Source organism: Nerophis ophidion, linkage group LG01 (assembly GCF_033978795.1).
Source record: "Nerophis ophidion isolate RoL-2023_Sa linkage group LG01, RoL_Noph_v1.0, whole genome shotgun sequence".
Lineage (NCBI taxonomy): Eukaryota > Metazoa > Chordata > Actinopteri > Syngnathiformes > Syngnathidae > Nerophis > Nerophis ophidion.
The window spans coordinates 88,111,643-88,138,531 of record NC_084611.1 but is presented as its reverse complement, the minus strand read 5'-3'; the positions used below and the strand labels follow the sequence as shown (position 1 = coordinate 88,138,531).

Genomic DNA, 26,889 nt, shown 5'->3' with positions numbered 1-26,889 from the left:
AATAGTTTTTTGAGTGAGTGCGTTTTGGGTCTTATTTACTTATTTAAAAGTATAAAGAATCATAAAAAGAATGTTAGGATTTATTGACCTATATAAGGCTCCAATTATTTAAAATATATATTTTTTTTATTGGGGAGGGGAATTTGCATAAATAGTTTTTGCCATTAAAAAAACATTATTTTTTTTATATAAAGTGCATTAAAAAAAAACTCTTTATATTGACAGATCTTAAGTTAATCAGGAGATTCAAGCATTTAAAGCAGGGGTCTCAAACACGCGGCCCGCGAGACGTTATTTTGCGGCCCGCACCTTAATATGAGAATTTAATGTTGGTGCGGCCCGCGAGCTTCACATGAATGGCGCTTTGCAGCATCATACTTGTAAAACCTCGATTTTTCCAAGAGACTCCCAATTTTCAGTGCCCCTGCCGGGATAATAATCCTCCTGATTTTCACCCTAATAACAATATTAAGGGGGCAGTGTGGAGTCACTGCCTTTAACGTCCTCTACAACCTGTACAAACAACATGGCAGCCCAGCCCCATGTTGTATTTGGCTCCAGTAGACGCAGTGAGAGACTGCAAGACATGCAATCCAATGCAGCCCTAACTCGTCCGGGCTACAATAGGGGGCGGGGGTGAATATTGTAGCCCGGAAGAGTTAGGGCTGCATGGGATTCTGGGTATTTGTTATGTTGTGTTTATTTTGTGTTACGGTGCGGATGTTCTGCCAAAATGTGTTTGTCAATCTTGTTTGGTGTGGGTTCACAGTGTGGCGCATATTTGTAACAGTGTTAAAGTTGTTTATACGGCCACCCTCAGTGTGACCTGTGTGGCTGTTGATCAAGTATGTCTTGCAGTCACTTCCGTCGAACTGCAAAAGTCTCATACAATATGGTGGAGAAACGGACGAGAAGGCAGGTTGTAAAGGACGGTAAAGGCAGTGCCATCACGGCACACCTTTAATATTGTTGTCCGGGTGAAAATCGAGAGAATAATTGCCCCGGGAGATTGTCGGGAGGGGCACTGATACTCGGGTGTTTACCGGAAAGATCGCGAGAGTTGGCAAGTATGTTGCTAGGGCGGGAAATCCATTCAAAGAAGGTGAATTCATTAAAAAGTGCACGTTTGATTTTTTAAGAAATCTTTTCACCCAGTTTCTGCATCCAGTGGCCCCCAGGTAAATTGAGTTTGAGACCCCTGATTTAAAGTTAAAAAAAATAAAAATAAAAATAATAATATATTACATATTTTTAACACTTTATGAGTGGTGTCCTTTTGGATCCCTGAGAATTTTAGTGACATTTAGAAAAAACAAACAACAACAACAAAGAATCACTGTAAATGTTGTTTTGAACAATTGATCAATTTAAGGCTCCATCCATCCATCCATTTTCCTACAACTTGTCCCTTTCGGGGTCGTGAGGGGTGCTGGAGCCGATCTCAGCTGCATACAGGTGGAAGGCGGTGTACACCCTGGACAAGTCGCCACCTCATCGCAGGTCCAACACAGATAGACAATCACACACTAGGGCCAATTTTCTCCAATTACTTCATATTAAATATTCCACTTTGAATTGTTTTTTTGTTTTTTTGGGGGGAGGTGGAGGGATGTTGCATAATTCTAGTTTTTGGCATGAAAAAAGAAAGAAAAAAGATATTTGTTTTAAAAAATATTTAAAAAAACAAAAACGTAATATCAACAGATCGGAAGTTGATCAGGAGATTCAAGCTTGGAAAGTACGAATGTATAAATAAATACTTATTTTTAGCACCTTTTGAGTGGTGCCTTTGTGGATCCGTGAAATGCTTAGTGGCGTTTAAAAATAATAAAGTAATTGCTCCAAAAAAAAGAGTAAAAAAAAAGAATCAAAACAAATGTTGCTTTGAATTATCAACCTATTTTAGGCTCCAATTACTACACATCAAATTTTCCACTTTGACATTTTTTTGGTGGGAAAAGGTTGCATATTACGTGTTTCTGCCATGAAAAACAGGGTTTTCTTTCAAATAAATACAACATTAAAAAAAAAAAAAAAAAATTATATCGACAGGTCTGAAGTTGATCCATAGATTTAGGCATCACAATTAATATATGACTTAATTCTTCTAATATTTATGACCGCGACCCTTCCCGGTCCCCGGGACTAAACTTGACGGGAGCCCTAAAGGAAAAAAATAAATAATAATAATATATTTTATTGGTTTCGAATGTTAAAAATACCAAAATTTGAGTTTTCAGTGGCAAAAGTTGACACGCCCCTAGGGTAAACGGTTATAAAAGACGCTTCCTGAAAACCCTCCGTGTGCTTGAGTCACATGTTTGTTCTCTGTTAGTCTTCACGCCGATGAAGCCCTGGCATGATTGCGTGCTTTTATAAGACAAGCAGCCGTGACCTCGCTACATGCCGCCGCCCGACCGGTTACCACGGCAACGCCGTGCCAGTGTGCGTCGCCGCACTGCCTCCGCCTGAGGCCAACTGGCTTGGCGAGGAATGTGCATGTGTGTGTTTGTGCATGTTTGCCCTCGCGTCGGCGGCCATCTTTGACCCAAACACACTCCACAATGTTTTTATTTTTCACCCCCTGGAGTGTGTGTGACGTCACCACACCTATTGTTATTGTTTTATATTTAAATGCGACGTGAGCCCGGCTAATTGCAGCCGCAATTATCGCGCCGCATCTAAATATAGCTTCTTTTGTTGTCGTTATTCGACATTCGCTCGTGTGGTTTTTTTTTGATTGGTCGTGATCGGCGAAAAGCAGCTTATGGAACGCTGACGGAAAGTAGGTCATCTATACAAGGAGCACTTGAAGGCACCGCGAGGTAAAAGGGTCACACTCTCCTCTATTTCTAAACAACAACACTGTTATCCTGGAGCTTATTTTGTACACACACACACACACACACACACACACACACACACACACACACACACACACACACACACACACACACACACACACACGCACACACACACACACACACACGCACACTTTGTGTCCTTATGGTCAATGGTCCAAACGCTACAAGCACATAAATGACAACAAACACATAAAATCAAATCCAATAGGAAAGTACTCTGAATTAAAAAATAATACAAACATGTCTGGAAATATCAATATATCACATCATATTTAAAAAAATTTTTTTAATTATTTATATAATTTTTTTTATCAAACAATTGAAGACAAACAGTCTGTATTAAAATATACAGATAAATTGACCGACACATAAGATAGCTATAGGCTACCAGGAAGTTAGCAATGCTACCAGGAAGTTAGCTACACGCTACCAGGAAGTTAGCTATAGGCTACCAGGAAGTTAGCTATAGGCTACCAGAAAGTTGGCTAAAGGCTACTGTCACGCAAAATTTCTTCCCCCCTACAAAAACCTTCCCCCCCCCCATTTACTTCCGGGGTCATGATTTATACAGACGTTTTGTTAACGCTATATTATAAAAATATAACGCTATTTTATAAAAATACAGAGGTTTTGTTAACGCAATATTATAAAACATAAAAAAACAATTTACAAACACAAACTATGGGATGACGCATTTACTTCCGGGGTCACGTTTCCTCTTACGTCATCCCATTACCAAGAAGTTAGCTATAGGCTACCAAGAAGTTTACCTAAAGGCTACTAGGAAGTTAGCAGTGCTACCAGGAAGTTAACGATAGGCTACTAGGAAGTTAGCTATAGGCTACCAGGAAGTTAACTATAGGCTACCAAGAAGTTAGCTGTAGGCAACAAGGAAGTTAACTATAGTCTATCAGGAAGTTAACTATAGGCTACCAAGAAGTTAGCTGTAGGCAACAAGTAAGTTAACTATAGGCTATCAGGAAGTTAGCTATAGGCTACCAGGAAGTTACCTATAGGCTGCCAGGAAGTTAGCTATAGGCAACAAGGAAGTTAGCTATAGGCTACCAGGAAGTTAGCTATAGGCTACCAGGAAGTTACCTATAGGTTGCCAGGAAGTTAGCTATAGGCAACAAGGAAGTTAACTATAGGCTACCAGGAAGTTAACTATAGGCTACTAGGAAGTTAGCTATAGGCTACCAGGAAGTTACCTATAGGCTGCCAGGAAGTTAGCTATAGGCAACAAGGAAGTTAACTATAGGCTACCAGGAAGTTAGCGACAGGCTACCAGGAAGTTAGCTATAGGCTACCAGGAAGTTGGCTATAGGCTGCTGTCACGCCAAATTTCTTCCCCCCCCTACAAAAACCTTCCCCCCCATTTACTTCCGGGGCCATGATTAATACAGACGTTTTGTTAACGCTATATTATAAAAATATAACGCTATGTTATAAAAATACAGACGTTTTGTTAACGCTATATTTAAAAAAATAAAATTCAAAAAACAATTTACAAACACAAGTTATGGGATGACACATTTACTTCCGGGGTCACGTTTCCTCACGTTTCCTCTTACGTCATCCCATAGCTTGTGTTTGTAAATTGTTTTAAATTGTTTTAATCATGACCCCGGAAGTAAATGGGGGGGGCTTTGTAGAGGGAAGAAATTTGGTGTGACACTACCAAGAAGTTAGCTACAGGCTACCAAGAAGTTAGCTATTGGCTACCAGGAAGTTAGCAATAGGCTACTGTCACGCCAAATTTACTTCAGGGGTCCTGATTAATACAGACGTTTTGTTAACGCTATATTATAAAATATAATGCTATATTATAAAAAGATAACGCTATATTATAAAAAGATAACGCTATATTATAAAAATATAACGCTATATTATAAAAATACAGACGTTTTGTTAACGCTATATTATAAAAAAAATTTAAAAAACAATTTACAAACACAAGCTATGGGATGACATAAGAGGAAACGTGACCCCGTAAGTAAATGTGTCATCCCATAGCTTGTGTTTGTAAATAGTTTTTAAATTTTTTTTATAATATAGCGTTAACAAAACGCCTGTATTTTTATAATATAGCGTTATATTTATATAATATAGCGTTAACAAAACGTCTGTATAAATCATGACCCCGGAAGTAAATGGGGGGGGGGGGGGGGGGGTTGTAGGGGGGAAGAAATTTGGCGTGACAGCTATAGGCTACCAGGAAGTTAACTATAGGCTACCAAGAAGTTATCTAAAGGTTACTAGGAAGTTAGCAGTGCTACCAGGAAGTTAACTATAGGCTACCAAGAAGTTATCTAAAGGTTACTAGGAAGCTAGCAGTGCTACCAGGAAGTTAACTATCGGCTACTAGGAAGTTAGCTATTGGCTACCAGGAAGTTAACTATAGGCTACCAAGAAGTTAGCAATATACTACAAGGAAGTTAGCAATACAACCAAGAAGTTGGTTATAGGCTACCAGGAAGTTAGCTATAGGCAACCAGGAAGTTAGCTATAGGCTACCAGGAAGCTAGCTATAGGCTACCAGGAAGTTACCTATAGGCTGCCAGGAAGTTAGATATAGGCAACAAGGAAGTTAACTATAGGTTAACAGGAAGTTAACTATAGGCTACTAGGAAGTTAGCTATAGGTTACCAGGAAGTGAAAGGCTGTCACGCCAAATTTCTTCCCCGGAAGACATTTGGCGTTAATGCTTGAAGGACCCCAATGAGGGTGGAAGGACCTTAAAGCAGCCCACACAACTGCCTGTTTTAAAAGCATTATAATTGGCTTGATTGGAAGTGGTGAAAAATAACGGTGAGGAAAAAATATTAGCATTCCAGCATGCTAACCTTTCAATCTATTTTTTGCTTCGCTAATTTTGCAGCTGTAACCCTTAAGAGTCATATAACTTGGTATTGTTCCGCTCTCATTGGGATCCTTCAGGCATTGGACGGGCTTCCGGGGGGAAGGTTTTTGAAGGGGGAAGAAATTTGACGTGACACTGCCAGGAAGTTAGCTATAGGCAACCAGGAAGTTAACTATAGGCTACCAGGAAGTTAACTATAGGCTACCAGGAAGTTAACTATAGGCTACTAGGCAGTTAGCTATAGGCTACTAGGAAGTTAGCTATAGACTACCAGGAAGTTAAAGGCCTACTGAAACCCAGTCTGATAGTTTATATATCAATGATGAAATATTAAAATTGCAACACATGCCAATACGGCCTTTTTAGTTTACTAAATTACAATTTTAAATTTCCCGCGGAGTTTCTTGTTGAAAATGTTGCGGGATGTTGACGCGTGTTTGTGACGTTATTGGTTGGAGGGGACATATTAGCCCAGCACCACATAATTACACAATAATTTGGACATCTGTGTTGCTGAATCTTTTGCAATTTGTTCACTTAATAATGGAGACGTCAAAGAAGAATGCTGTTGGTGGAAAGCGGTGGATTGCAGCTGCCTTTAGCAACCGAAACACAGCCGGTATTTCTTTGTTTGTTGTGAAGCTTTAACACGGAGCGGTCAAGCGAACACGTTTCTCTACGTCAACCAGCATGGTTTTGGATGGGAAAATTGTGATATTAAGTCGGCTCTTACCGGAGATATCGGTGGATTATACCTCCTCCTACTGCAGCTCAAAAAGGCAGCTGTCATCTTGGCTGCTCGGCTTCTCTCAGAGACACTGGCGTTCACCGCAGCCATCCGACTTTCAGGTATGACTTTACAATCTCACTAAAACACTTTTAAAACAATAAGCAGATAAGGGATCTTCAATGAATTGATTAACGTGGACCCCGACTTAAACAAGTTGAAAAACTTATTCGGGTGTTACCATTTAGTGGTCAATTGTACGGAATATGTACTGTACTGTGCAAACTACTAATAAAAGTATCAATCAATCAACCAGAACTATCCTAGTAAATGTGTCTAATTACATCTGAAACTGTCCCACTGCCGCCTTTCCTTTTTTTCTTAATGCTTCACTCTAACTTTCCTCATCCACAAATCTTTCATCCTCGCTCAAATTAATAGGGAAATTGTCGTTTTTTTTTCGCTCCGAATCGCTCTCGCTGCTGGTGGCCATGATTGTAAACAATGTTCAGATGTGAGGAGCTCCACAACCCGTGAAGTCACGCGCACATCGTCTGCTACTTCCGGTACAGGCAAGGCTTTTTTTTATTAGCGACCAAAAGTTGCGAACTTGTTCTCTATAAATCCTTTCAGCAAAAATATGGCAATATCGCGAAATGATCAAGTATGACACATAGAATGGACCTGCTATCCCCGTTTAAATAAGAACATCTCATTTCAGTAGGCCTTTAAATATATATTTTTTTAAAAGTCTCATTACCAACTTTGTTTCACCGCCAACAGTCTCACAAAAGAGGCCTGTGAACTTACACAGGATGGGGGGGTAGAGGGGGGGGGGCAGGATGAGGACAGGAAGGAAGGAAGGGAGAACCGGAGACAGGATGAGGGCGGGACAAATGGAGGCCGCAAATGGGTGGACACGGACAGGGAGGGGTTTGCTGAGCATGCATCTTTTTTTTTCCATCTATCTATCTATCTATCTATCTATCTATCTATCTATCTATCTATCTATCTATCTATGGGGAGACTATGGAGGCATGTTGTGTTGTTACCGTGGCAACGCCTCATGTACAAACTGTTCCAGTCACGTCTCTGAACCGCCTTCTTTTCTTCTTCTTTTTTTTTTTATAATAATAATAATAATAATAATAATACATTTTATTTTGTATGGCATTTTTTCAGAGTACTCAAAGACGCTTTACAGCAGGGATGTCCAAAGCGCGGCCCGGAGGTCATTAGCGGCCCGCAGGGAATCTTTTAACGGCCCCACAGCACATTCTAAAAATACGATTAAAAAAATACAGAACATAAACGGTACGTAAAATTTTTTATAATGATCAAATGCATAGGAAATAGTGTAATAATTTCTTACTTACTCTTATGGAGCGTGTGGAGTGAAATTGCTGGCAAAACTCCAAAAACAGTATACATGTGTTTATTTACGCTTAACGATTCGCATTTAAAAAATAAATAAATAAATAAAAAAATTCTAGAAATACAAAAAAAATATTTTCGTTTACAATTATTTTATTTTTTAAAGAGTTAAACGATTCGCAAGTGATTGAGAATTATTAAATTAAAAATAATTTTTGCAAATACAAAAATAAGTTATTTTAGATAAACTAAATAATTGCCAATAAAAACATTGAGAGGAGCCAAATGAGGAGGTTCGGACATCTGCTCGTCCGACTGGCAGGAGGCCACGGGGAAGACTCAGGACATGTTAGGAAGACTATGTCTCCCAGCTGGCCTGGGAACGCCTCGGGATCCCCCTGGAGGAGCTGGGCGAAGTAACTGGGGAGAAGGAACTCTGGGCTTCCCTGCTTAGGCTGCTGCCCCCGCGACCCGACCCGAACTAAGAAGAAGAAGGAAGAAGATGGATGGATTTTTTTCAAATAGTTAAATAAATGATTCGCAAGTAATTGAGGATTATTAATTAAATTAATTAATTTAGTTACCTATAATTAAATTAATTATAGGTAATTAAATTATTGCTATAGGCTACCAATATATACAAGTCGCCACCTCACCTGCGATGAGGTGGAGACTTGTCCAGGGTGTACCCCGCCTTCCGCCCGATTGTAGCTGAGATAGGCTCTGGAAATAAAGTATTTGCAAGTAAAGAATTTGCTAATAAAAAAAAAAGATATTTTAGATGAACAAAATATTTGCCAATAAAAAGATTTTTGCAGATACATTTTTTTTTACAAATAAAAAACTACTTTCTTCAAGTAAAAATAGATTTGCAAGTATAAAAAAACAATTTGCAAGCAAGAAAACACATTTTCTCAATTAAAATAACGCTCTATTAGTATAAAAGAAATTATCTACATTTAAAAAAAACAAAAACGATTTGCAAGTATTAAAACAATTGTTTATTTTTAGTTTATTTATTATTTCTTCTGTCAGTGGTCAACCAAATAAACAAACAGTTTTATATAAACAAAAGCTGTGCATTCATCAATTGAAAATGTTGTTTAGGGTGGAGTTGAACGCTTAATTATTTAAGCACTTATTTTCTTTCATTTAAAAAACGATTTTTTAAGTACAAAAACAAACTTTCCTTCAGGTAAAACTGAATGAATATTTATGGGGCGTGTGAAAATAAAAAAAGGTTTGGAATGGTTACGCCAGGAGTGTCCAAAGTGCAGCTAATTATTTACCGGCCCGCCACACATTCTGGAAATTCTATTGCAAAAATTAAAAAAAAGTGGAATGTAGGTGAAATCTAACTAAAAAAAAAAAAAAAAGTTGCAATGTTGACACAAAGCTGCCAGACAGGCTGTTTTTTTTCTTCTTTTGTCTATATTATTATTATTATTTTTTTGCCATTGCTATTAAAAAAACAATGAAAATAAACTATTGACTTATTCAATGCTCCAATTATTTCAAATATTTTTATATGGAAAATATTGCACATATTGTGTGGTTGCCATACAAAAAAAAATCAACATTTTCTTTGACAAAAGAGCATAAAACAAACAAAATCATAGTTCAAACTTAAAATGGACAGACATATCTGAAGTTGATCTCGTAATTTAAGTGTTGAAAGTAAAGAAAAAAAATAATAAAAATGTATCACTTTATGAGTGGTGCACCTTTTGGATCCCAAATATATTTATTGGGATTTTATTTATCTTTTTACTGTGATTACTAAAAAAATAATGATTAATTAAAATCAATGGTGTCTTGCATTATTGATCTTTTAGGGCTCTAATTATTAAATACTGCAAATTTCAGTTTTACTATTAAAAAACAAAGATGTTTTTGACAAAAAAGCCATAAAACCTTTTTTTTTTTTAAGCTGATATAGAGATTTACTGTAGGCGTTAAACTAAAAATTATACAAATTTCACCTATTTTTTAAGAATTTATTAACTGAGACCCCTTATGGTCCCGGGACCCCTAAAGGTAAAATACATTTTAAAAATACATATATTTTGTTATGGTTTGAAAAATAGCCCCCAGACGTGGCAGAAAGAAAGTGCAGAGAGGCTGGCCTGGCTGGAGGAGACGAGGAGAGACGCGGAACTACCAAACATTTGGAGTGAATTTGGCGGCGGCGAGAGTATCTAAATCTGTTTTGGCGGTTGAGCATAAGCTGTTTTGTGACTGGATCGAGATGGAAGGGGATAGTGACGGGATGTATGAGGATAGTATGGAAATGGATAGGACTAGAGTGGAGAGAGGAAAGAAGGGGAGAGGAGGGAGTGAAGGAAAGGCGAGTACTAAAAGAGTGCATGAAGACGATGAAGAGGTTGATAAGAGGAAAAGGGTTATGATGGATGAATATAAGATCATTTATACATTTAAGTCAAACCAAGATATGAATGACATTAGTTTGATGACTCTGGTTAAGGGATTAAAGAAGGACATTGGAGAGGTGGAGATAGCGAAGGTGCTCAGGGACGGACGGCTGTTGATTAAATGCAAAAATGGAGAGCAAAAGAACAAAGCAATGCGATTGCAAAAACTGTGCAACAAAATAATAAAGGAAAAAATCGAAGTGGGAGAACGGAAGGGGGCAAGAGGAGTCGTGACAGGAATCCCAAGAGGAGAAAATTTAGATGATCTGAAAAGAGAAATAAAAGGAGGAACTGTCACTACGATGAAAAGATTGATGGCATTTAGGAACGGTGAAAAGACTGAGAGCGAATCTGTGCTAGTGCAATTTGCAGAGGAGGTCCTACCAGAGAGAATCATGATTGGGTATCTAAGCTTCTATGTTAGAGCTTACGTGCCACCCCCAGTACGTTGTTTCAAGTGCCAACGCTATGGGCACATAGCTAGTGTGTGTCATGCTAAAATGAGATGTGGAAGGTGTGGAGGGGAGCATGAATATGGACAATGTGGAGAAAATGAACAGGTCAAGTGTTGTAATTGTGGCGGGAATCACACAGCAGCGTATGGGGGCTGCATCATAAGAAAACAGGCAACAGAAGTACAGCAAATCAGAGTTGAACGAAATATTACTTATGCAGAGGCAGTTAAAATAAGAAATCAAGAAAGTGCAGAACAGGACAGAAGTGAAAATAGTTCAAGAAATAAAAAACAAGAGGCAGCAAATACAGGAATTTCCATGGATAAACTAGTTGTATTCCTGGCTTATGTAATAAATTGTACAGAACAGGCTAGAAACAAGACTGAGAAAATCAAAATAATTGTCAAAGCAGCAGCAAAGTTTTTAAATTTAAAAGAATTATCCTGGGAACAGGTGCAAGGTGAGCTACAGAGAGTAGACGAGACCGAGTCATGTTACCACAATCCAACGCCATGTTAATTGTTCAGTGGAATGCCAGAAGTCTGATAGCAAACGGACAGGAATTAAAGGGATATATTAATAATATGAAAAATAAACCACATATAATATGTATTCAAGAAACATGGCTGAAGCCAAAATTAAACTTTATAATAAAAGGATATATAACGATACGTAAAGATAGGAATGATGGGCAAGGAGGAGGATGTGCCATATTTATTAAGGAAGATATGCATTATTCAATATTAAAAGTAAAACAAGAACTAGAGATAGTAGGAGTAGAAGTATGGAATAATAAAGAAAGATACAAAGTACTAAACTTCTATAACCCATGCAAGAAATTAGAAATTCACCAACTAGAAACAATAATGGAGCACTGGAGTGGCAATATTATTTGGTGTGGTGACTTTAATGCACATAGCACAATGTGGGGTGAAAGGGATGACTGGAATGGGGATACATTGGAAGCACTTTTGGAGGAAAAAGAACTGGTGTGTGTGAATGATGGGTCGGGAACAAGGTTAGATGTCGTCACGGGTAAAGAAACAGCAATAGATTTAACACTAGTGTCACAAGGGTTAGCAGGAAAGGTGGAGTGGGAAGTAAATAAATACAGCACAATGGGAAGTGATCACTATCCAATCGTCATTCACATAAACATAAATCATAGGACAGAAAGCACTAGGATAGAAGGAAGATGGAAGTATAATCATGGTGACTGGGAGAAATTTAGGGAAATTACCGACATAACTTTAAAGGAAGTAGATATAAATCAAGATATTGAACAATTAAATACAGATATTACAAAGTGCATAATAGAAGCAGCCGAACAGAGCATACCAAGGAATAGTATAGGGAGAAGAAGGAAGATAGTGCCGTGGTGGACACAAGAGTGCACAGATGCAATACAAGAACGGAATAGAGCATTTAGAATATTGAGAAGAACACATAATTTCCAAGACATGATCCAGTATAAAAGGCATCAAGCTAGAGTAAGGTATGTTATTAAAAAAACAAGAAAACACCATTGGAGAACTTTTTGTGAAACACTAAATAGAACTACTCCTTTAAGCCAGGTGTGGGGAATGATCAAGAGAATGTCAGGGCTCAGAAAAGAACATAAAAATCATGTGATGAAAGATGGAATGCGGAGTGTGGTAGGAAATAAAGAAAAAGCAGAACTTTTAGCAAAAACCTTTGTTAAAGTGCACAGTAATGATAATTTGAAAAATGTAGAAAAACAAAAGAGAGAAGAAACAATTAGTGTAAATATTGAGGAAATGAAGGAAGACAACGATAATAGTTTTATCAACACTGTGGATATGACATTTTCTTTGGATGAAATGGTTCGAATTTTAAAAAAAGTTAAAAATACGACGGCAGGGAAAGACCTGGTGAGTTATCAAATGATCAAAAATTTAGGTAGCATCGGCAAAGAAGTGGTCTTGAAATTATATAATAGGATATATGAAGAAGGAAAATTACCAGATGAGTGGAAAACAGCTGTAATAATTCCAATATGCAAGCCAGGGAAAGATCCGGAAGAGGCAGGAAATTATAGGCCGATTGCATTGACCTCAAATTTGGGCAAAGTAATGGAAAAAATGATTAATGAAAGATTAATATATTATTTAGAGTCAAAAGAAATTATAAAAAACTACCAAAGTGGTTTTCGCAAAGCAAGAAGCACAAATGACCCAGCAGTGCAGCTGGAAGAGGAAATTAGAAAGGGACAAATAAATAAAGAAAGTATAATTGCGGTATTTTTTGACATAGAGAAAGCGTATGATATGTTGTGGAAACAGGGGTTGCTGATGAAACTAAATAGGATTGGGATTAGAGGAAGAATGTACAGATGGATAAAAGACTTTTTAACAAGTAGAACATTATTAGTAAAGATAGAAAATGAATATAGTAGAGAATACAAAGTGGAAAATGGGACCCCACAAGGGAGTATAATAAGTCCAGTACTATTTTCCATCATGATAAATGAAGTTTTTAGTGAAGTGGAAGGGTTAGTGGAGGTGGCATTGTTTGCTGATGATGGAGTGATGTGGAAGAGAGGTAGAAATACAAATTATATAGAAAAGAAGATTCAAAAAGCGGTAAATAATGTTCAAGACTGGGGGACGGCTTGGGGTTTAAGATTCTCTGTTGGAAAGACAAAAGTCATACATTTTACGAAGAGGAAAATACAAAACAAGCTCCAAATAAAACTCTATGGAGAAAACATAGAAGAGGTACAAGTTTTTAAATATTTAGGAATATGGTTTGATAAAAATATTAACTGGTCAACCCACATCAGCAAGATAATGGAGAAAAGTAAAAAGGTGTTAAATATAATGAGGGCTTTGAGGGGTAAAGATTGGGGGGCTGATAGGTTAACATTGAAAACAATATATATCACTTTAATTCGGTCTGTTATCGACTACGGATGCATTATTTATCGATCTGCTTCAAAAACTCTACTTGAGAAAATATACCGGATCCAGTCGCAGGCGTTAAGATTATGTTGTGGAGCTACTAAATCTACTCCAGTGGCAGCATTACAAGTAGAAATGAATGAAAAACCTTTGGACATGAGGAGAGATCAACTCTCAGCAGTTTATTGGGCAAACTTAAAAGGATCCAAGCAAGGACATCCAACCCGTCAAGTGCTAACAAATTGCCAAGAAAAAGGGAAGAAAAAAATGAATAGTTTTGGGTGGATAATAGGAGATATATGTAAAAAAACACAAATTGACGATATTAAAGTGAGCCCTACAGTACCAATTCCTGCAATACCACCGTGGATGTATGAAAACCCAAAGGTAGACATGCAGTTACTGAAGAATAGACATTTAAATAGTTACCAAATAGAACAACGGATTGAGGAAATGTTTTTTGATAATATTATGATATACACAGATGCATCAAAAACTATAAATAGTAAAGTAGGAGCTGCTGCAGTTATCCCACAGAGAAATATAGTGTTGAATAAAAGAATTAGTGATAAACTATCTGTTTTTACGGGGGAATTGGTAGCAATTTATATGGCAGTTAACTGGATAGAGGAAAACAAAGCTAGGAAAGTAGTCGTGTGCTCGGACTCCAGCAGTGCATTGACGAGCATAAAAAACATAACATCAGAAACAAGACTAGATATAGTTTATGAAATAGTTCAGGCAATCTACAGAATAAATAAAGCGGGAGGTGTGGTAACATTTCTCTGGGTTCCTGCTCATGTAGGAGTTGAGGGAAATGAGTTAGCTGATAGATACGCAAAACAAGCAACCACTAAAACAGAAGTAAACATGGAGATGAAGCACAGTAAAGAAGAAGTGAAGAGCATAATTAAGATAGAACACAATAAAAAGTGGCAGGATAATTGGAATAAGGAAACAAAAGGTAGAGAGTTTTACAAAGTCCAGAGGAAAGTAGGTGTAATGAGAGGAGGGGGTAGAAATAGGAAGGAAGAAGACATTATGACTAGAATGAGATTAGGGCATACATATCTAAATAGTTCACTAAAATTGATAGGCAAACATACTACAGGGCTGTGTGATTTTTGCCACCAGATAGAAAATGTTGACCATGTCTTAATACAATGTAGGAAATATAATAGAGAAAGAGAAATACTGGAAAATAAGTTAGCAAAAGAAAATATTAGGTTAGAAGTGGGAGATATATTAGGATTGCATTCAGAAAACATAGGATATAAAGCAATATACACATATTTAAAAAACACTGGGTTAAGTAAAAGAATATAGAGTAGGGATCCACCTCGGTCCACACTCCATTACAGTAGGTGGCGGTAATGCACACCAGAAGGTTGCTTGCCAACCGCCATAAAAACAAAAGAAGAAGAAGAAGAAGAAAATAGCCCCCACATGCTTTAATTTTTCCGTGTGCAGCCCTCAGTGGAAAAAGTTTGGACACCCCTGGTTTACGCAGACACCTGAACGCCTCACGTCTACCATTGCGCAGGCGCGTGACGTACCCGGAAGCGCCATGTCGCTGGAGGACCCGTTTTTCGTCGTGAAAGGGTAAGAAGTTCATTAAAACATGTTTTAAAACGGATTCCGGAGCATTAATTCAACGCGGGCATTTAAATGTTTGTCGTCTCTCTCACTCGGCGAGCCGCTGCGGCAGCCAAACACCAACGTTTGTGTCAATGGAGTTAAGTGAATGGCGAGCTAGCTAGGATGCTACCTGCGCGTGCACGTTTAGTTTGTGTCCAGCAAACAAAAAGTCACTTTGACTCCGTCTAATCTTCCTTTTATTTACTTTTTTTTTTACATCTACTGTTTGTTTCACATTTGGTTCTTTTTTTTTTTTCTTGTACCGATAACTGAAGAAAGACTGTGTGTCTGTGCTCGTGCGTGCGTGTTTGTGCGCATGCGTGTGCAGGGAGGTGCAGAAGGCCACTGCGCGTGCTCGCGGCCTGTTCGACAGGTGGGAGGAGCTACTGCAGGATGGAACTCAGGTGAGTACATCGCACACACGTGACAAACCCCCATTATTTACTTTTTACTTTATTTAAGTTGATCTCAACTGTACACTGCAGCTGGAATTTTAATTTTCCTGAAGAAACTCTCCTGAAGGAATCAATAAAGTACTATATATCTATCTATCTATCATTCCCGGGATTCGAACCCCACGCATTTTTGGGGGAAGGTGTTGGGGGGCAGGGGCGGCACGGTGTAGTGCAGTGTTTTTCAACCACTGTCATACTTGCCAACCCTCCCGGGTTTTTCCGGGAGACTCCCGAAATTCAGCACCTCTCCCGGGACAAATGTTCTCCCGAAATTCAGGCGGAGCTGGAGGCCACGCTCCCTCCAGCTCTATGCTGATGTTATGAACTTGTGACACTCTTAAACAGGACAATACTGCCGTCCACTGTATATAGAATAGAACAGGGGTGCCAATTACGTCGATCGCGAGCTACCAGTCGACCGCGGGGGGTGTGTCAGTCGATTTCCAGCCAGGCTTTTAAAAAAAATAGACCTAAAAATTAGTGATCATCAATCTTCACCAAGACGTCACTTAAATGACATTCACGGTACCGGAGGGTCTTGTGAGATGACGCTGGCTGCTGCAAGATCATTATTATGAAAATATGACCGAGAGGAAGGCGAGAAACACTTTTTATTTCAACAGACTCTCGCGCCGTACCTTCCGTCAAAACTCTAAAGGCCGACTGCACATTTCCTATCTTCACAATAAAAGCCCTGCTTCATGCTGCCTGCTCTAACTAAATACAGAGTCTCGGAAAACTGGCGTGCACAAGCGATCCCTCAGAAAGCTGGCGTGCACATCACTTGTGCACGCCAACTTTTCGAGACTCTTATTTTGTTAGCGCAGGCAGCATGAAGCAGGGCTTTTATTGTGAAGATAGGAAATGTGCAGTCGGCCTTTAGAGTTTTGACGGAAGGGACGGCGCGAAAGTCTGTTGAAATAAAAAGTGTTTCTCGCCTTCCTCTCTGTCATTTTTTCATAATAATGAACTGGCAGCAGCCAGCGTCATCTCACAAGACCCTCGGGTGCCGTGAATGTCAATCAAGCAAGCTACGGAATTTGCCGCCAATGTTTTTCTTGTAAAGTGTATGGAAGCTGGATGAATTAGATGCCAAAAACCAACCACTTTCATGTGGTATTGTACAGAAAGGACAACTTTTTTTCTCCTCCATTTGAAAATGTGGGCGTTATCATCATTACTGTCTGATTCCAATCAATGCAAGTCATCAGAATCAGGTAATACACCAACTTATATTCTTGTCTTTGTGAAAGAAAGACATCTATATGTGTTACACATGCTTGTATTATCATTAAACACATTTAACTTGTTTACAAAAATGTGTCTTTCATAAATAAATAAATATAAATGATATATATAAATGAGGTAGATCCCCTCGAGTTGGTCAATTGAAAAGTAGCTCGCCTGCAGAAAAAGTGTGGGCACCCCTGGAATAGAATGTACTTTATTGATCTCTGGGGGAAATTCAGCACCACAGTTCGCTCACAATAAACAATGATAATAATAAATAATATAATATATAACATATATTACAATATAATATGTGAATAATATAAATATATTCTATATATATTCTACATTTAAGTGCAGTCAAGGAACATATGCATTATACAGTCTGATGGCTGTCGGTATGAAGGACTTCCTGTGTCGTTCCATGTTACATTTTGGGAGTCTGAGCCTTCCACTGAACGTGCTCATTCTCTCCGTAAAGTCCGAGTGTAGTGGGTGGAAGGTGTTGTCCGTAATGGCTAGGAGTTTTGCTGGACTTCTTCTCGGACACTACCGCCAGAGAGTCTAGCTATGCATGCATATGGTTAGAAAAATAGTGACAGAGAATAGAACAAAGATGGACAATTCAACCCTTAACTCAACAATGAGTTGATGAGTGTAATGTGTGTGTATATGTATAAATAATGTAGAATAGAATGTACTTTATTGATCCCTGAGGGAAATTCAGCACCACAGTTGGCTCACAATAAACAATGATAATAATAAACAATATAATATATAACATATATTACAATATAATATATGAATAAAATATATTCTATATATATTCTACATTTAAGTGCAGTCAAGGAACATACGCATTATACAGTCTGATGGCTGTCGGTATGAAGGACTTCCTGTGTCGTTCCATGTTACATTTTGGGAGTCTGAGCCTTCCACTGAACGTGCTCATTCCCTCCGCAAAGTCCGAGTGTAGTGGGTGGAAGGTGTTGTCCATAATGGCTAGGAGTTTTGCTGGACTTCTTCTCTGACACCACCGCCAGAGAGTCTAGCTATGCATGCATTTGGTTAGAAAAATAGTGACAGATAAATAGAACAAAGATGGACAATTCAACCCTTAACTCAACAATGAGTGTAATGTGTGTGTATATGTGTAAATAAATGAACACTGAAATTCAAGTATTTTTTTATTTATATATATGATATATATATATAATATATATATACATATACTGTATATATATATATATATATATATATATATATATATATATATATAATACCATCAATATATATATATAGCTAGAATTCACTGAAAGTCAAGTATTTCTTATATATATATATATATATATATATATATATACATATATTAACCACTGTTGACCAAGTTTGCTTTGCATTCACTTGTTTGTGTGTGTGTAAAAGCCGCATATATTATGTGACTGGGCCGGCACGCTGTTTGTTTGGAGGAAAAGCGGATGTGACGACAGATCGTAGAGGATGCTAAAGGCTCACTCAAATTAATGGGGAAATCGTCGCTTTCTCTGTCTGAATCGCTCTCGCTGCTGGTGGCCATGATTGTAAACAATGGTCAGATGTGAGGAGCTCCACAACCCGTGACGTCACGCGCACATCGTCTGCTACATCCGGTACAGGCAAGACTTTTTTTATTAGCGACCAAAAGCTGCGAACTTTATCGTGGATGTTCTCTACTAAATCCTTTCGGCAAAAATATGGCTATATCGCGAAATGATCAAGTATGACACATAGAATGGACCTGCTATCCCCGTTTGAATAAGAACATCTCATTTCAGTAGGCCTTTAAGCTTTGTCAGTGTGCCATGTGTTACCCAGTTTCCCCTAGGGCAACAACACTAATACACTACCGTTCAAAAGTTTGGGATCACATTGAAATGTCCTTATTTTTGAAGGAAAAGCACTGTACTTTTCAATGAAGATAACTTCAAACTAGTCTTAACTTCAAAGAAATACACTCTATACATTGCTAATGTGGTAAATGACTATTCTAGCTGCAAATGTCTGGTTTTTGGTGCAATATCTACATAGGTGTACAGAGGCTCATTTCCAGCAACTATCACTCCAGTGTTCTAATGGTACAATGTGTTTGCTCATTGGCTCAGAAGGCTAATTGATGATTAGAAAACCCTTGTGCAATTATGTTCACACATCTGAAAACAGTTTAGCTCGTTACAGAAGCTACAAAACTGACCTTCCTTTGAGCAGATTGTGTTTCTGGAGCATCACATTTGTGTGGTCAATTAAACGCTCAAAATGGCCAGAAAAAGAGAACTTTCATCTGAAACTCGACAGTCTATTCTTGTTCTTAGAAATGAAGGCTATACTATGCAAGAAATTGAAGATTTCCTACAACGGTGTGTACTACTCCCTTCAGAGGACAGCACAAACAGGCTCTAACCAGAGTGACCCCAAACTTTTGAACGGTAGTGTATATGTTTGATGAAACGTGATTATGTGCATGAGTGTACTTGTATATGTATGTGTGTACAGTGAATGTATACGTACAGTGTGTGTGTATGTAATTAAAGGATTTTAAGTGTGCCTTATAGTCCCAAAAATATGGTACTATTTTACAATTGCCACCAATGAATCTACAAGAAGGTCAAAGTTAGGATCTAGCAGGTCGCCATAAACGGCTGGAGGGAAACCGCACGATTGGCTACACGCTGCATGTTGTCTAGCATACATTTTTCTTGTTTGTGTTTTCCTCTGACGGACAGGTGAGTCGCGACGAGCTGGACTGGAGCACCAACGAGTTGCGCAACTGTCTGCGAGCCATCGACTGGGACCTGGAGGACCTGAGCGAGACCATCAGTATCCTTAATCTTCAGCATGAGCGTCACACGCTTTGTTTTCACAACAAACACGCACTTTGTTCCCCCGCTCTTCCAGGAAATAGCCAGCCCCCCTCGGGCTCTTCACTACAGTGTGTTTCTTTCTTCTCGGCGAGCTTTTACGCGCCGTTTTCTAGTTGGTGAGGGATCCCGATAAACATAGCGTGATTGGTAGTGGTACTTAAGTTTGACCCCAGAAGACGTGTGACGCCTTCTTAAAGAGACAGTACACAATAAAGTGGAACCTTCCAGAACTAAAACATGTCAGCACCAAAAAGTTAGAATCAGCGAGATGTAACGTGGTATGTTGGCGCTGCAATAGGGAGAATAACGGCAACCTCGTTTGGTTCTTGAGCACCCGGCTCAGGTATCGTGGAGTCCAATCCGGGGAAGTTCCGTTTAGGCGAAGATGAGCTTCGGGAGAGGAGAGGCTTTGTGGAGCAAACCAGGAAGTCCGTGCAGGTGAAGTTGGCTCACTGTCGTGCAAACGGACCCGCTCGGATCCTGACCTCGGTTCTGATGTTGTCCTCGACAGGAGATGAAGGACCACCTGTCCAGTCCAGCAGCCGTGGCTCAGGCGGAGAAGAAGAACAAGGAGGTCCGTGCAAGCTGAACACATTCCTATTCCCCGAGTCCATATATGGCCAATTGCGTCCACACAGGAAGTAAATGTCTGCAGGAACAAAAACGCAAACTTTTTTTGTTGTTCTCAGGCCCTGCTGGCTGCATCGGCCCCTGACAGGTCGACGGGTCTGGAGGCCCATTTGGTGTCGAACAACTCCAGATACCTCCAAGATCAGCAGGAACAGCAGCAGGTAACACAAAAGTAGTGTGGAGGTCACATGATCATCTTTTTTAGCAAAATATATTGGCCGCACCGACTATAATTCGCAGATATATATGTTGTGAAATTATTTATTTACACATACATATTGTATAAATGTTTATTTATTGTTTCCCAATGCTGTTTGTAACATGGCAGTAAAACGGCTGGTCAAAGAAAACAGAAGTCATGGTCATGGACCCGCTTGCTGCGGAAACTAGCTCTCCAATTAGCGAAACAGGTCCTTAGGCCCTTTTCCACCAAACGTTCAGGAACCATGTGTTCCTGGAGAAGTGTGTGGTTTGTGTTTCCACCGCATTCCACAGTTCCGGTTGTTGATATAAATTAGGCTGATGACGTCTGGATGAGTAGCAAAATGTATTTCTACACTGATAGCGTGTTAATAAACAGACTATATTAGGTCACGGAATCTTTTACTAAGAAGTAAGTAAATGAAATACAAAGCACTGATATACAAAACTAGAAATGTCCGATTATATTGGACTGCCTTTATTATCGGCCCATAAATGCTTTAAAACAGGGTTCTCCAACCTTTTTGAAACCAAGAGCTTTTTTTTGGGTACTGATTGATGTGAAGGGCTACCAGTTTAAATAAATTGCCATAAATAGCCAATTTGCTCAATTTACCTTTAATAAATAAATCTACATATATAAATAAATGGGTATTTCTGTTTGTCATTCCGTCGTACATTTTTTTTCCTTTTATGGAAGGTTTTTTGTAGAAAATAAATGATGAAAAAAACACTTAATTGAACGGTTTAAAGGAGGAGAAAACAGGGAAAAAAATGAAAAAATAATTTATGGAACATAATTAGTTATTTCTCCAGATTAAGGTTAATTTTAGAATTTTGGTGACATGTTTTAAATAGGTTAAAATCCAATATGCACTTTGTTAGAATATACAACAAATTGGACCAAGCTATATTTCTAACAAAGACAAATCATTCTTTCTTCTAGATTTTCCAGAACAAAAATTTTTAAAGAAATTCAAACGACTTTGAAATAAGATTTAAATTAGATTTTACAGATTTTCTAGATTTGCCAGGATATTTTTTTTTTATTTTAATCATAATAAGTTTGAATAAATATTTCACAAATATTCTTCGTCGAAAAAACAGAAGCTAAAATGAAGAATTAAATTAAAATGTATTCATTATTCTTTACAATAAAAAAAATAAATTTACTTGAACATTGATTTAAATTGTCAGGAAAGAAGAGGAAGGAATTTAAAAGGTAAAAATGTATATGTGTTTTAAAATCCTAAAATCATTTTTAAGGTTGTATTTTTTCTCTAAAATTGTCTTTCTGAAAGTTATAAGAAGCAAAGTAAAAAAATAAATGAATGTATTTAAACAAGTGAAGACCAAGTCTTTAAAATATTTCTTGGATTTTCAAATTCTATTTGAGTTTTGTCTCTCTTATCAAGCAAAGCGAGACCAGCTTGCTAGTAAATAAATACATAAAATAAAAAATAGAGGCAGCTCTCTGGTAAGTGCGGCTATTAGAGCTATTTTTAGAACAGGCCAGCGCTACCTGGTGCCCGCGGGCACCGCGTTGGTGACCCCTGCTTTAAAATGTAATATTGGAAATTATCGGTATCGGTTTCAAAAAGTAAAATTAATGACATTTTAAAACGCCGCTGTACGGAGTTGTACACGGACATAAGGAGAAGTACAGAGCAGTTGCATCTCCCAGTTATTCTTGCCAACCCTCCTGATTTCCCGGGAGACTCACGAATTTCATTGCCTCTCCGGGGGCAACCATTCTCCCCAATTTCTTCCTATTTCCACCCAGACAGTGCCGGCCTATCACATAATATCTACGGCTTTTCACACACACCAGCGAATGCAAGACATACTTGGTCAACAGCCACACAGGTCACACTGAGGGTGGCAGTACAAACAACTTTAACACTGTTACAAATATGCGCCACACTGTGAACCCACACCAAACAAGAAGGACAAACACCTTTCGGGAGAACATACGCACCGTAACACAACATAAACACAACAGAAGAAATACCCAGAAACCCTTGCAGCACTAACTATTCTGGTACGATACAATATACAACCCCCGCTAACCCCCACCTCAACCTCCTCATGCTCTCTCAGGGAGAGCCTGTCCCAAATTCCATGGTTTGGAAAACCTTGTTACATGGTTTAATGCATCCAGCCGGGCATCACAACAAAATTAGGCATAATAATGTGTTCATTCCACGACTGCATATATCGGTATCGGTTGATATAGGAATCGGTAAGTAAGAGTTGGACAATATCGGATATCGGCAAAAAAACATTATCGGACATCTCTACACAAAACAATATGATTTTTTTTAAAGAAAGAAGTGTATGAAATTATTCATAGAAAGAATGTGATTAAATATTTGAATGGTTTGACAGTTTAAAAGTGTTTACACAGCTGCTGTTGAACCATTTTATTTTGTAATCTGATGAATCGCACTTTTGAATTAGGATTAATTGCAGCACTACAAGAGTGTTGCTTAGTCTGTGTGTGGTGGTTTGGTTGGGAGTTTTTTAAACTTTCAAGTGGAGGAGCATGTGCGCTCAAAAATGAATGGTATCATTAATCCGTGTTTATAAGCGATTATTTTGTTGTGATTAATCACATGAGTTAACTCTTGAAACTAAATGTGTGTGTGCAGCTGATCATGCAGGAGCAGGACGATCATCTGGAGCTGGTGTCTGGAAGCATCCGAGTCCTCAAAGACATGTCAGGACGTATTGGAGATGAACTGGACCAGCAGGCCGTGTAAGTCTCCTCCTACGCATGAACAATACTTTGATTCAGTGTTCTGATACCACAAAGTCAAATAATCCACCAGTAAAATTGAGAGAGAGTTTTGAATGAGGAAAATGGAAGGAAAAAAAAGGAATTATGGGAAATCTGGGAATTGTTTTAGAATTCTTGAAGTAGAGCACACAATCCCTGAACAGGCTGAGTATTTTGAAGTTGGAACAGTGAATCAGATGAAAAATGTGGGAATTGTGGAATTTTAAAAAAATGTCCCTTTGATTTCAATGGGAATTTCCCAAAATTGTGGGAATTTCGTGAAAAAGCAGGATTTTTTTCCGGAAAATGGTAACAAACTTGAATGGTCTGAATGAGTTGAAATGGTGGATGACATTTTTCAAATCAGTCAAGAAATGTCAAATGTTCCGTAATACTAAATGGTATTAGGGAATTTCGGGAAAACTGGAATTTTTTCCAGTTAAAAAAACACTTTATTCTTTGTCCTGATTAAGAGGAATGTTTTGACAATGGAATGGTTGAAGTGGGTAGAAAAATGTGGGAAGAGTAGTCGCCAGAAAAACGGGTGGAAATAGGGCTTATGAAAACCAGGACTCCTGGAAAATCCTGGAATTTTTTTTAACTTGGAAAAAGGTTAGTTTGAATTTCCACGATGGTGGAATGGAATGAATAGGTTGAAAAATGTGGAAGTGGTGAAAGTTTGAAAAATGGCCAATTCATTTTAAATGGGAATTCTGGGAATTTTTACAATTTTTCAATGGAAAGCCCGCAATTTCCGAATAGGCTGAACAGTTTGAAGTTGGAACAGTTTGAATTGGTTGAAAAATGTGGAAGGTAGAACGCGACAAAATTTGGAGAAGTAGAAGAAATACATGAATTTTGTTGTAGAAAACTATATGTATGTATAATTTTATAAACAATTATGATTACTGAAAGAAATGCCAGCAAAGGCTCCTTGTATAGTGTTTGTGCACTACATTACCCAGAAGGCCTAGTGCTGTAGATGGAAACAGGAAGTAGGTCTCAGCTATCTTTGATCAAATTAAGAGGAAAAAATGGTTAATTTGATAACACGTTATAATTTTAATAAAGTCCTAATACCAGAAAATATATGTTTGAAATATAATAACGATGATGAGTTATTACGTCATTGAATAACTGACCATAACTTTTTTATTTTATGGACTAAAAAGGAAAAACGGCAGGAAATGAAAGCCCTTGTTTTGAAAGGGTGCAGGAAATGGTCTTCTCACTTTGTGACGTACTTGCAGTATTTTGGGAGACTTTGGGGACGAGATGGACCAGACGTCGTCTCGCATGGACTCTGTCCTCAAGAAGCTGGAGAAGGTCTCTCACATGACCAGCAGTACGTACACACACACACACACACACACACACACTGTCGCTGTTACCACGGCAACGTGAGTTGATCCCGACAACTTCCTGTGGCGCCCGCAGGCCGTCGCCAGTGGTGCGCCATCGGCATGCTGGCGGCCGTCCTCGTCGTCGTCCTCATCCTCTTCTTCGCTCTCTGATGCCGGTGACCTTTCAACTCTGGACTCCGCCCCCTCCTCCGCTCCGTCTTGTTGCCTCCCAGGCTGGTTTTCGTCGCCGTGGAAACCTCAGTGGGAAAGTAGGCGGCGGCCAATTGAAATCAGGGATGTGTTTTTCCCGCTTTTGAACGTTACGAAACATTTCGATGTTTCCTTGTTTTATTTTGAAACTTAAGTTTTAAAATAACTTTTTTTATATACCGTGGCGATTTGATAGCGTCGGCGTGACGTCAGCAGCCTCCTGAATGTTGCAAGCCGTTGCTAGGCAGGACGCTGTTGCTTGGGAGGAAGCACACTGTTGTTAAGCCCAGCGCTCCTCCTGCTGGAGAACAATGGTATTGCTTAAGTGACTTAATACTGTACATTTGTATTTTTTTTTTTTTTTGGCTTTTATTATTTTGTACAGAAGCTCATGCTGACATCTCACATATTTTGAAAGAGCAAAAACTCAACCAAATGTATTTTATCCAAATTTTACTGCCAAGTCTGAATGTTTTTAATGTAAAAAGTGTTTTATTTTTTTTGCTCAGCTGTGTTTTATATTATATTGAAACGATGCAATATCATAAAGAATAATAAATAAAAAAAAGTGTAATCATTCACAAATCAACTTGTATTTTATTAAAGGCCTACTGAAATGAGATGTTGTTATTTAAACGGGGATAGCAGGTCCATTCTATGTGTCATACTTGATCATTTCGCGATATTGCCATATTTTTGCTGAAAGGATTTAGTAGAGAACATCGATGATAAAGTTCGCAACTTTTGGCCGCTAATAAAAAAGCCTTGCCTGTACCGGAAGTAGCGGACGATGTGCGCGTGATGTCACGGGTTGTGGAGCTCCTCACATCCTCACGTTGTTTACAATCATGGCCACCAGCAGCGAGAGCGATTCGGACCGAGAAAGCGACGATTTCCCCATGAATTTGAGCGAGCATGAAGGATTTGTGGATGAGGAAAGTGAGAGTGAAACACTAGAAAAAAAAAATAGACGAGGGCAGTGGGAGTGATTCAGATATTAGACACATTTAGTAGGATAATTCTGGAAAATCCCTTATCTGCTTATTGTGTTACTAGTGTTTTAGTGAGATTTTATAGTCGTACCTGAAAGTAAGAGGGGTGTGGCCACTTGGCACCTGTGTTTTCGATGGAAGCCACGTTTCTCGACGAGGCAAGACAGCCAGGCTGAGATTTTTTTCCCCCCTCCACGGTGTAAGCATCCGGCGGTCGTGGGCGGCCGTTGGGAGAAGGCAAGAGACTCCGCAGCTGCAGGAGGCGAGGCACGATGCAAGCTCTCCGCTCATAACTACGGTAAGAGCCGACTTAATACCACAATCTTCTCACTGAAACCTGCCGGTTGACATGTGGTAGAGAACCATTTTCGCTTGACTGCTCTTTTTCATAGTCAATCAATGTTTATAGCCTTAAATCACTAGTGTCTCAAAGGGCTGCACAAACCACTACCACATCCTCGGTAGGCCCACATAAGTGCAAGGAAAACTCACACCCAGTGGGACGTCGGTGACAATGATGACTATGAGAACCTTGGAGAGGACGAAAGCAATGGATGTCGAGCGGGTCTAACATGATACTGTGAAAGTTAAATCCATATTGGATCCAACACAGTCGCGAGAGTCCGGTCCAAAGCGGATCCAACACTACCCAACACAGCGAGAGCGGATCCAACACTTGTGGTATTAAGTCGGCTCTTACCGTAGTTATGAGCAGAGAGCGTGCATCGTGCCTCGCATAAAGCTTCACAGTCATCTTTCGGTAATGTAAAGAAGGAAACACCGGCTGTGTTTGTGTTGCTAAAGGCAGCCGCAATACACCGCTTCCCACCTACATCTTTCTTCTTTGACGTCTCCATTATTAATTGAACAAATTGCAAAAG

The 26,889-nt window shown here is 38.8% G+C and overlaps 1 protein-coding gene and 1 long non-coding RNA gene across 3 annotated transcripts; both read left to right on the top strand.

Annotated features, from left to right (window-relative positions):
- The first annotated feature begins 329 nt into the window (after positions 1-329).
- Positions 330-6,769, top strand: LOC133561386 (uncharacterized). Its single transcript, XR_009808668.1, has 2 exons — positions 330-2,825; positions 6,367-6,769. It is a non-coding gene; the product is annotated as an uncharacterized LOC133561386 (long non-coding RNA).
- Positions 6,770-15,104: 8,335 nt separating this feature from the next.
- Positions 15,105-25,601, top strand: LOC133561367 (syntaxin-10-like). 2 transcript variants are annotated; one of them, XM_061914685.1, is made up of 9 exons: positions 15,105-15,235; positions 15,600-15,675; positions 19,716-19,809; positions 20,197-20,291; positions 20,365-20,427; positions 20,543-20,644; positions 23,336-23,442; positions 24,714-24,808; positions 24,901-25,601. In XM_061914685.1, exons 1-9 carry the CDS (start codon positions 15,201-15,203, stop codon positions 24,975-24,977), a joined length of 744 nt encoding a protein of 247 aa, XP_061770669.1. In that variant the 5' UTR covers positions 15,105-15,200; the 3' UTR covers positions 24,978-25,601. The 2 variants fall into 2 exon arrangements, with proteins under 2 accessions (XP_061770669.1, XP_061770676.1); XM_061914692.1 differs by lacking the exons at positions 15,105-15,235; positions 15,600-15,675; positions 19,716-19,809 and adding an exon at positions 19,816-20,106 and having other exon boundaries at positions 20,185-20,291.
- Positions 25,602-26,889: the final 1,288 nt, after the last annotated feature.

What these genes read in the sequence shown, in the direction of transcription:
- LOC133561367 (XM_061914685.1), top strand. Translation starts at nt 15,201, where the DNA reads ATGTCGCTGGAGGACCCGTTTTTCGTCGTGAAAGG. An exon ending in TACTGCAGGATGGAACTCAG is followed by an intron (nt 15,676 to 19,715) that starts GTGAGTACATCG and finishes TCTGACGGACAG; the next exon opens with GTGAGTCGCGACGAGCTGGA. An exon ending in ATCAGCAGGAACAGCAGCAG is followed by an intron (nt 20,645 to 23,335) that starts GTAACACAAAAG and finishes GTGTGTGTGCAG; the next exon opens with CTGATCATGCAGGAGCAGGA.